The sequence below is a fragment of the Carlito syrichta genome, unplaced genomic scaffold, assembly GCF_000164805.1.
Source record: "Carlito syrichta isolate Samal-C Ts95f unplaced genomic scaffold, Tarsius_syrichta-2.0.1 Scaffold307339, whole genome shotgun sequence".
NCBI lineage: Eukaryota > Metazoa > Chordata > Mammalia > Primates > Tarsiidae > Carlito > Carlito syrichta.
Genome location: NW_007251435.1, coordinates 605,662 through 616,292, shown reverse-complemented (window position 1 = coordinate 616,292; position 10,631 = coordinate 605,662). Strand labels below are relative to the sequence as shown.

The 10,631-nt window shown below is 37.6% G+C and overlaps 1 protein-coding gene across 1 annotated transcript in view; it reads left to right on the top strand.

The window, feature by feature from the left end:
- The window catches only part of GDPD4 (glycerophosphodiester phosphodiesterase domain containing 4), a 124,732-nt gene that overhangs the window by 101,434 nt on the left and 12,667 nt on the right, over window positions 1–10,631 (top strand). Inside the window, exon 13 of the mRNA XM_021715742.1 lies at window positions 9,568–9,715. Within this exon, the coding sequence (XP_021571417.1) occupies window positions 9,568–9,715 (148 nt within the window). The remainder of the gene's footprint in view (window positions 1–9,567; window positions 9,716–10,631) is intronic.

Sequence of the window (10,631 nt, the reverse complement as noted above, 5' to 3'; positions counted from 1 at the left end):
GGCCACTGCACTCCAGTCTGGGCGACAGAGTGAGACTCCAACTTAAAAAAAAAAAAAGGCTGAATCGTGTTTCTTTGTATGTGTATACCACATTTTCTTAATCCATTCACCCATTGATGGACACTTAGGTTGATTCCATATCTTGGCTGTTGTGAATAATGCTACAGTGAACATGGGATCTCTTTGACATATTGGTTTCTCTTCCTTTTGATATATACTCAGTAGTGGAATTTCTGGATCGTTGTTAGTTCTATTTTTAGTTTCTTGAGGAGCCTCCTCCTTGTTTTCCATAATGACTGTACTAATTTATATTCCCACCAATAATGTGCAAGAGTTTCTTTTTATTCACATCCTTGCCAACTATTTTCTTTCATCTTTTAAAAAATAGCCATTCTGAGAAATATGAGATGATATCTTACTGTGGTTTTAATTTGTATTTCCCTCATTAGTGATATTGAGAATTTCTTATATATTTGTTGACCATTGTATGTCTTCTTTTAAGAAATGTCTTTTCGGGTCCTCAGCCCATTTGTAATTGGGTTACTTGTTTTTATTGCTATTAATTTTTTTCCATTTCATATGTTTTCTCTTCACTCTGTTGATTGCTTCCTTTTCTGTGTAGAAGTTTTTTAGTTTGATGTAGTCCCACTTGTCTATTTTTGCTTTTGTTACCTGTGCTTTTGGGGTCATATAAAAAAAATCATTGCCCAGACCAATGTTGTGGAATTTTTCCCCTATTTTCTTCCAGTAGTTTTAGTTTAAGTCTTTAATCTATTTTGATTTGATTTTTGTATATAGTATGAAGTTAGTGTCTAATTCCATTCTTCTGCATGTAGATATTCAGTTTCTTAGCACCATTATTGAAGAGACTATCCTTTCCCTATTGTGTGTTCTTGGCACCTTTGTTGAAAATCCTTTGTTTTCACCTTTGTTGAAAATTCGCCATGAATATGTGAATTTATTTCCAGACGCTCTATTCTGTTCTACTGGTATGTGTCTGTTTGTCGACAAAGCACCATGCTTTGTCGAATACCAGAGCTTTACAATATATTTTGAAAGCAGGGAATGTGATGTCTCCAGCATTGTTCTTTTTGTTTAAGACTGCTTTGGCTTTTATGATTTCATACACATTTTAGGATTTTTTTTCTTTTTCTGTGAAAAATTACATTTGAATTTTGATGGTAACTACATTGAATCTGTACATTGCTTTGGGTAATTTGGACATTTTAACAGTATGAAGTCTAACAACTTATAAACACATAATATTATTCCATTCATTTGCGGTTTTTTTTTTTTTTCCAACTCTTTCAGCAACATTTTGTAGTTTTCGAATATACAGGTCTTTCACCCTGGTAAATTTATTCCTAAGCATTCTAGTTTCCTTAATATTATAAATGGGATTGTTTCCTTATGTTTATCAGATAGTTCATTGTGCACAGAAACGTTGCTGATTTTGTTGATTTTGTATCCTGTGACTTTATTGAAATTTATTAGTTTTAGTAGTTTTTTGATAGAGTCTTTAGGGTTTCTATATAAAAGATCTTGTCATCTGCACACAGAGACAATTTCACTCCTTTCCTATTTGAATACCATTTACTTCTTTCTCTTGCCTAATTGATATGGCTAGGACTTCCAGTGTTATATAGAAAAAAAAGTGGTGAGATTGGCATCCTTTTTGTTGTGATCTTAGAGGAAAAGCTTTCAATGTTTTACCATTGAATATAAATTTTAGCTGTGACCTTGTCCTGTGTGGCCTTTATTGTGTTGAGGTATATTCCTTCTATACCTAATCTGTTCAGAGTTCTTATCATGGAAGGGTGGTGAATTTTGTCAAATGCTTTTTCAGCATTTATTGAGTTGATCATATGGTTTTTGTACTTCATTCTGTAAATACAGTGTATCTTATCTGTTGATTTGCATGTTGACCCAGTCTTGCATCCCAAGGATAAATCCCACTTGATCTTGGTAAATAATCCTTTTAATGTGCTGTTGAATTCAGTTTGTTAGTAGTTTGCTGAGGATTTTTATATCTGTGTTCATAAGTGATATTGACCTATAATCTTCTTTTCTTGTAGTGTCCTTGTCTGGCTTTAGTAGCAGGTAATGCTGGTCGTGTAAAATGAGTTTGGAAGTATTTCTTCCACTTCAATTTTGTGAAAGAGCTTGAGAATTGATATTAGTTCTTCTTTAAATGTTTAGTAGGATTCAGCAGTGAAACCATCATGTCCTGGGCATTTCTTTTTTCTTTATTCTTTCTTTTGTTCTTTTTTTTTTTTTTTATAGAGGTGGTGTCTTGTTATGTTGCCAAGGCTGGTCTTGAACTCCTGACCTCAAGCATTTCTCACACCTCAGCCTCCCAAAGTGCTGGGATTTCAGGCGTAAGCCACTACTGGTTGTGAGCATTTCTTTGATGAGAGATGTTTTATTAGTCCTTACTTGTTATTTGTCTATTTTTTTTTTTGGTGCCTTAAAATTTATTTATTTATTTACTTACTTACTTACTTATTTATTTATGGGTGGGGGTGGGACCTTACTCTGTGGCCCCAGCTGAAGTGTAATGGCACAATCACTGCTCACCACAGCATCAACTTCCTCTCAAAATGCTGGGATTATAGGAATGAGCCATCACATCCAGCCTAAAGTTTTTTCAGTTAAAAAATGTATTGAGGTGAAACTCACATAATATACAATTTTAAAGTGAACAATCAGTGCCATTTAGTATTTTTGCAATGATGTACATCTACCATCTCTAGTTCCAATGCATTTTGATACTGGAAATTTTTATTTTCTATATATTTTTTTAGCAGTCTTGCTAGGGGCTTATGAATTTTATTAATTATTTCAAAATACTATAATTTGGTTTTGTTAGCTTTTTTCTATTGCAGCTTTACTTAATATAGTTCATTGTTAGTATACAGATCTTAAAATCAGTTCGTTGTAGATACTTGTGTTTATTTCTGGATTCTCTATTCTGTTCCATTGGTCCATGTGTCTGCTCTTGTACCATTACCATGCTATTTTGGTTACAATAGCCTTGTGGTATAATTTGAAGTCAGGTAATGTGATGCCTGTAGCTTTGTTCTTTTTGTTCAGGATTGCCTTGGCTATTGGGCCTTTTTTTTTTGGTTCTATATGAAATTTAGGGTTGTTTTTTCCAATATTGTGAAAAATAACTTTGGCAGTTTGATAGGGCTTGCGTTAAACCTATAGATTCTTTTAGGTAATATAGTCATTTTAACAATGTTGATTCTTCCAGTTTGTGAGCTTGGAATATTTTTCCATTTGTTTGTGTCCTCTACATTTCCTTCATCAGTGTTTTGTAGTTCTCCTTGTAGAGATCTTTCACTTCTTTGGTTAAATAGGTATTTTATCTTTTTGGCAGGTATGGTAAATGGGATTGAGTTTTTTATTTGATTCCCAGCTTGGTTGTTATTGGTGTATAGCAGTGCTCCTGATTTGTGTATGTTGGTTTTGTAATCTAAGACGTTACTAAAGTCATTTGTTAAAAGTCAAGGAGTCTTTTGGAGGAGTCTTTAGGATCTTCTAGGTAGAAAGTCATATCATTGGCAAACAGATAGTTTGATTTCTTCTTTTTAAATTTGGATACCCTTTATTTCTTTCTCTTGCCTGATTGCTCTGGCTAGCACTTTCAGTACTTCGCTGACTAGACATGGTGAATATTGCATCCTTGCCTTGTACTATTTTTCAGGGGGAAATACTTTCAGCTTTTTCCCATTCAGTATGATGTTGGCTGTGTGTTTGTTGTATATTGCTTTTATTTATTTTGAAGTGTGTTCCTTCCATGCCTATTTTTCTGTGGTGTTTTATCATGAAGAGATGCTGGATTTTAGCAAATGTTTTTTCTGCATCTGCTAAAATGATCATATGATTTTTGTTTTTAATTCTGTTTATGTGGTGGATCATGTTTATTGACCTGTGTTTGTTGAGCCATCCTTGCATACTGGGATAAAACCCACTTGAATATAATGAATCTTTTTTTGGTGTTGTTGGATTTGGTTTAGTTTTTTTTTGTTGTTTGTTTTTTGAGTTGGAGTCTCACTCTGTCGCCCAGACTGGAGTGCAGTGGCCGCTCCCGGCCACCGCAGCCTCGACCTGCTTGGCTCCGGCGATCCTTCCACCTCAGCCTTCCGAGTAACCGGAATTACAGGTGCGCACTACCACGCCCGGCTGATTTTTTGATTTATTGTAGAGATGAGGTCTTGCTGCCCAGGCAGGTCTCGAACCCGCGGGCTCAGGCAATCCACTCACCTCAACCTCCCAAAGGCGCGGGATTACAGGCTGAGCCACCGAGACCAGCTTGGTTTAGTATTTTGTGGAGGATTTTTGCATCTATGTTCATCAGGGATATTGGTCTGTAATTTTCTTTTTTTGTTGTGTCTTTTCCTGGCTTTGGTATCAGAGTGATACTGGCTTCTTAGAATGTGTTAGGGAGAATTTCCTTATTCTCCATCTTATGGAATAGCTTCAGTAGGGTTGGTACCAAATCTTCTTTGAAAGTTTGGTTGCATTCAATGGTAAATCTGTTAGGTCCTTGGCTTTTTGTTTATATTTTGATTACTGATTCAGCCTCACCACTTGCTATTGGTTTGTTTAGGGTTGCTGTGTCTTCCTGGTTCATGTTGGAGTGTCAATCTCACTACTTGTTATTACTCTGTTTAGGATTTCTGTTTCTTCCTGATTCACGGTTGGAGTGGTTGTATGTTTCCAGGAATTTTTCTGTTTCCTCTAGATTGTCTAGTTTGTTTGCATAAAGGTATTTTTAATAATCTCAGATTATTATTGTACTTCCATGGTATCATTTCTAATGTCTCCATTTCACTTCTGACTGAGCTCATTTGAATCTTATCTCTTCTTTTCTTAATTAGTCTAGCTATCAATTTTGTTTATCTTTTCAAAGAACCAAGTTTTTGTTTAATTGATCCTTTGTGTTTTGTTTGTTTCAATTTAGCTTAGTTCTGCTCTGTTTGTTATTTCTCTTCTGCTATATTTAGATTTGGTTTGTTCCTGTTTTCTAGTTCCTTGAATGTTATGTAGGTTGTCAGTATGTGGTCTTTCAGCCTTTTCAATGTAGGCCTTAAGCACTATAAATTTTCCTCTGAGCACATCTTTGACTGTATCCCAGAGATTTTGATAACTCATGTCATTGTTTTCATTCATTTTGAGGAATTTTTAAATTTCTAACTTGATTTCATTGTAGACCCAAAGATTATTGAAGAGCATATTGTTTAATTTCTATGTATTTGTATTTCTATGTATTTCTATGTATTTCTATGTATTTGTTCAGTTTTGAGAATTCCTTTTGGTGTTGATTTCTAGTTTTATTCCACTGTGATCTCAGAATGTGTTTGATATGATTCTGATTTTTTTGAACTTGTTGAGCCTTGTTTTATGGCCTGTTATATGGTCTGTTTTGGAGAATGTTCCATGTGCTGGTGAGAAAAATACCTATGCTGTAGTTTTGGGGTAGAATGTTCTGTAGATGTGTGCTAGGTCCATTTGTTCTAGCGTCCAGTTTATGTCCAGTGCTTCTTTGGTGACTTTCTGCCTGATATCTGTGTATCACTTTTAGTGCAGTGTTGAAGCTCCCCCCCACCAGTTGTATTGCTGTCTATGTCTTTCCTTTTTCTAATTGAATTTGTTTTATAATACTGGGAGCTCTGGTGTTAGGGGCATATATGTTTTTTAAATTGTTATATCTTCTTGTTGGATTGATCCCTTTGTCATTATATAATGACCTTCTTTGTCTTTTTTTTCACTGTTGTTAATTTAACTTCTGCTTTATCTGATATAAGAATATCAGCTCTGGCTTGTTTTTGGTTTCCATTTGCATGTAATATTTTTTCCATTCCTTTGCTTTGAGCTTATAGGAGTCTTTATGAGTTAAGTGAGTCTCTTGAAGGCAGCAAATGTTTGGATTGTGTTTTTTAATTCATTCTGCCAATCTGTATATTTTAAGTGGGGTATTCATACCATTTGCATTCAAAGTTAGTACTGATATGTGAGATACTGTTTTATTTATAATGCTGATTGTTACCTGATTGCTATTTTTTTTCACTTCTGTTGTGTTGATATTTTTTAAGCTCTATAATTTTATAATTTCTAGTGTTTTTCTACTGGTGCATTTTGATCTTTTGTTTCAGTGTCTAGAACTCCTTTGAGCATTTCTTATAGAGCTGGTCTAGTGGTGACAAATTCCCTCAGCATTTGCTTTCTAAGAGAGATATAGTTCTCCTTCATTTATGAAACTTAGTTTTGTGGGATACAAAATCCTTGACTGATAGCTATTCTGTTTGAGGAAATTAAAGATAGGTCTCCAATCCCTTCTGGCTTGTAGGGTTTCTGAGAAGTATGCTGTTGGTCTGATTGGTTTACCTTTATAAATTATTTGATGCTTTTGTATCACTGCTCTTGGAATTTTTTCCTTGTCATTGACTTTGACTAACCTAATGTATAGCCTACTATATGCCTTGGGGATGACCTTCTTGCAGTGAATCTTCCAGAGGTTCTTTGGGCTTCTGGTATCTGCATGTTTAAATCTCTGGCAAGGCCAGGGAAACTTTCCTCAATTATTCCTTCAAATGGGTTTTCCAAACTTATTGCTTTCTCTTCTTCCTCAGGAATATCTATGATTCTTAGGTTTGGGCATTTTACATAATCCCACATTTCCTAGAGAGTTTGTTCCATTTTCTTGAATTCATCTTCCTCTATTGTTGTCTGATTGGACAAATTCAAAAGCTCTATCTTCAAATTCTGAAATATTTTCTTTTACTTGTTCTAGTCTACCGTTAAAACTTTCCATTGCATTTTGTACTTCCCTAAATGCATCTTTTATTTCCAGAAATTCAGTTTGTTTTTTTTAAAGTGTCCATCTCTTTGGATAATTTTTCATTTATGTCCTGAGTAAATTTTTGAAATTTATGTTAGTTTTCAACTTTCTTCTTTGAGCAATTTTATAATCAACCTTTTGAATTCTAACTCGAAATTTCAAACATTTCATTTTGGTTAGGATCCATTGCTGAAGAGTTAGAGTAATCTTTTAGAGGAGTCGAAAAACTCTGTTTTTCATATTGCCAGGATTATTTTTCTGATTTCTTCTAATTTGGGTATACTGTTTCTTCTTATTGGTGTTGAATTTGTTTTTGATTCAGGTTTTTCCCCTTAGGAAAGTGACTTTAATGTGTATACGTAATACTTTCTTAGCTTCGGATCTGGGTGCTTTCAGTGGTATAGGCTCTGTATGAGTTTCTTGGTTATAAAGAATCTTTGTGTGTTGGCTTTCTCATATGTTACTTGTAATAGCAATTTTTGAGTGTGTGTGTAGGTTCACTATCTCCTCTCGGGCTAGAATGTCAGAGGGCTCATGAAGCTTATCGTGTTCCCCGGTGGTGTGGTGTGCTCCTTCCCCCCCCCCCCCCCCCAGTATTCTTTCTCTGGGTTGAACTGTTCAACCATCAGGTCATGAGGAGACACCTGTGGGTTGCTGCTGAGGCAAATGGCTATATGCAATACCCCTGTGGTGGGCTATAGTCTAAGAGCTAAAGGTGATGGTTGGGAAATCTTCCAGTGATATGCACTAACGTCTTTGCCAGGGCTAGTGTGATCCACCTTAGCCCCACTAGGAGGCTTGTAGGAAAGCATTCTGCTTGTCCATTTTGCCCTGTCCTGTTGTTCAGAATTTTCAGATCAGAAATGCTCCTCTTTCCCTCTGTAGGAATGTTGACATTCTGTGTAGGCAGGGATCCAGAAGAGCATCAGGCCCTCTTGGATCACCACTTCCAAGGAAAGGGGAAGTGTATCACTATGGGGCTGCCACAATTCAGGATGGTCCTGGGGGGTGCTCTTCCCCTGTGTCCAGAGGCTGCTCCCTATTCCTGCTGGTGACCCAGACAGGAGTGGGGGGGCTGCCTGGTTCCAACACAGGATGCCCAGTTTCTTGTTACACTCTGTGGGTCCTACTGCTTCTCTGATGGGTCATGGGTGTGCTCTCACTCTTGTCCTGCACTAAGTGCAAAGGGTATTTCTCTATTTTGGTTTGTTTCATGAAGGAGCACAAGCCAGCTTCTTCTAGCTAGTCATCTCCTAACCAAGATATTTTTTATTTTACAGTTTATACACTGAGGCTAAGAACTTGCCAAACTAGTATATGGCAGAACTGGGATTCAAATAAGGCTTGTACAGAGTAGTTTCCAATATGCCATAACATTTCAGAATTGAAAATAATTTTTGATGGCACTTACGTTCCCCCTACTCAATACTTGTAAAAATTCTTTATTTGAAATTTTAAATGTTAGTCACATTGGCATTCATTTGTTTGTTTACTTTCTTTCAGTTAATTCTTGTGGAGCCAGGCAAAAAACCCAGAAATTATTTATTTAAAAAAGTGTGTTCTTACATGCTTAAACTTCAATCATCTGCAAAGTACTCTCCATTTGATGCAGTATACCCATCAAGACACTTTTTCCACTGCTCAAAACAGTTTCTAAACTCATCAATTTTGATGCCTTTTAGTAGTTCTGCCGTTTTTTTTGTTTCACCACTTTCATGTCAGCAAAACATTTCCCTTTGAGAACTTTTTCATCTGGGGAAACAAAAAAAGTCACTCCGGGCAAGATTGGGTGAATAGGGAGGGTGGGGCATGGGGTTCACACCGTTTTTGGTCAAAAACTGTTGAACACTCAATGTGGTGTGGGCAGATTGTTCATGTAAATCAGCCATCATGAAATGGCAAGCATGTTGAAAGACTCCAAAAAAATTCATTGAAGCCTAATGCAGCCTCTTAACAATGCTGGCTGGTACACTGATGTAGGATGAGTTCCTAGAACACTTACCTAGCAGGAGAAGCCTGCACTACAAGGGGCTTGCCCTCCAAAAGTTAATTCCAGTTTTTTTGGGGTCCCTTTCTCATATAGAGACAAATGAGATACAGTCTCTGATTTTAACTTGCCTATAGTCAAGTAAAGAAGACTGATAGGTGAGCAGATCATTAGAGTAGGGGGTAAGTGCTCTGATGGAAGCAAGGTACTGCTACACAACAATGTGTTAGGTACTACTACACAACAGTGTGCTAGGGCTGGCTCATACCAGCTTGTGGAAGCCAGTTATTAAATATTCAGAAACTATACGAATTGATTTTATCAGTGGTAGCTTACAGTTGGCTATGGCAGGAGTATTTATACTATGGGTTTTTTCCATTTTCTTTCTTTTCTCTTTTATTTCCTCCCTCCCTCCCTCCCTCCTTCCCTCCTTCCTTCCTTCCTTCCTTTCTTCCTTCCTTCCTTCCTTCTTTCCTTCCCTTTCAATATTCTCCTTAGGACATGTTTACCGGCATACCACTGTTGCTACAGAAACAGAGGTACTGATAAATCCAGTCCATTATCTTATTGCACCACGAGACCATTCTGTCATGTCATATCAGGAGTTGTTCCCAGACCAGCTGCTTCTAGTGATTTAGGCAACAGCCTTTCCCAAACATGGTAGCTATTCCCCTTTTAGATGATAAGAGTGAAACTGGGTCTAAGTCTCTTGTGGGTTCTGTTTTTGTTACAGAGCGTATAAAGCAGCTAACATCAACATCAACTTATATGTCGTCAATGAGCCTTGGCTTTACTCTCTGGCCTGGTGCTCCAGGATTAACTCAGTAACCACTGACAACATTCCACGCCTGAGTCAGCTTGATCACCCTTACTTCTTCATGGTGAGCTGGTTACCCAGATTCTTCTTCTCAGCATGGTATAGTAGAACTGCAGGTCCCCCACCCTTATGTTGCCCACTATGCAGTCCCCAGGGGAGCCGCTTAAGAACACAGACTTCAGCCGGGCTCAGTGGCTCAGCCTGTAATCCCGTGCCTTTGGGAGGCTGAGGTGAGTGGATTGCCTGAGCCCGCGGGTTCGAGACCCGCCTGGGCAGCGAGACCTCATCTCTACAAAAAATCAAAAAATCAGCCGGGCGTGGTAGCACGTGCCTGTAATTCCAGCTACTCGGAAGGCTGAGGTGGAAGGATCGCCAGAGCCCAGCAGGTCGAGGCTGCGGTGGCCGGGAGCGGCCACTGCACTCCAATCTGGGCGACTGAGTGAGACTCCAACTCAAAAAATAAAAAAATAAAAAATAAGAACACAGACTTCTATGAAGATATAAGATGTGGTACTTTCTCTCATACAGATCTTCTGTGATTTTCAGGGAAAAATTACTGTTGTTATAATAATTGATGTTTATTGAATCCTTACAATGTGCTTGACATGCATTATTGTAATTTAACTCTCTGAATTAGCTACTATCATACCTACAAGGAAACTGAAGCTCTTAGAATCTTTGCATGTGGAGTCATGATGTAGGATTCAAAATGAAGCCTGTCTCCAGCACTTTGTTATTTTAGCCTCACATTCCTAGCGGAATGGCAATAATGGACAATGGCATGGGGCATGGAGAGAAAACCAAGTGTACTTGACTCCAAATGAAAACTGTGTGTCCTGAACAAAATGCTTTTGAAGAGGCAGCCAGTGTCCAGTTGCCTAGCCTGGCTTCCTTTTCTTTTTTTTTTTTTTTGAGTTGGAGTCTCACTCTGTCACCCAGACTGGAATGCAGTGGCTGCTCCCGGCTACCACAGCCTCGAC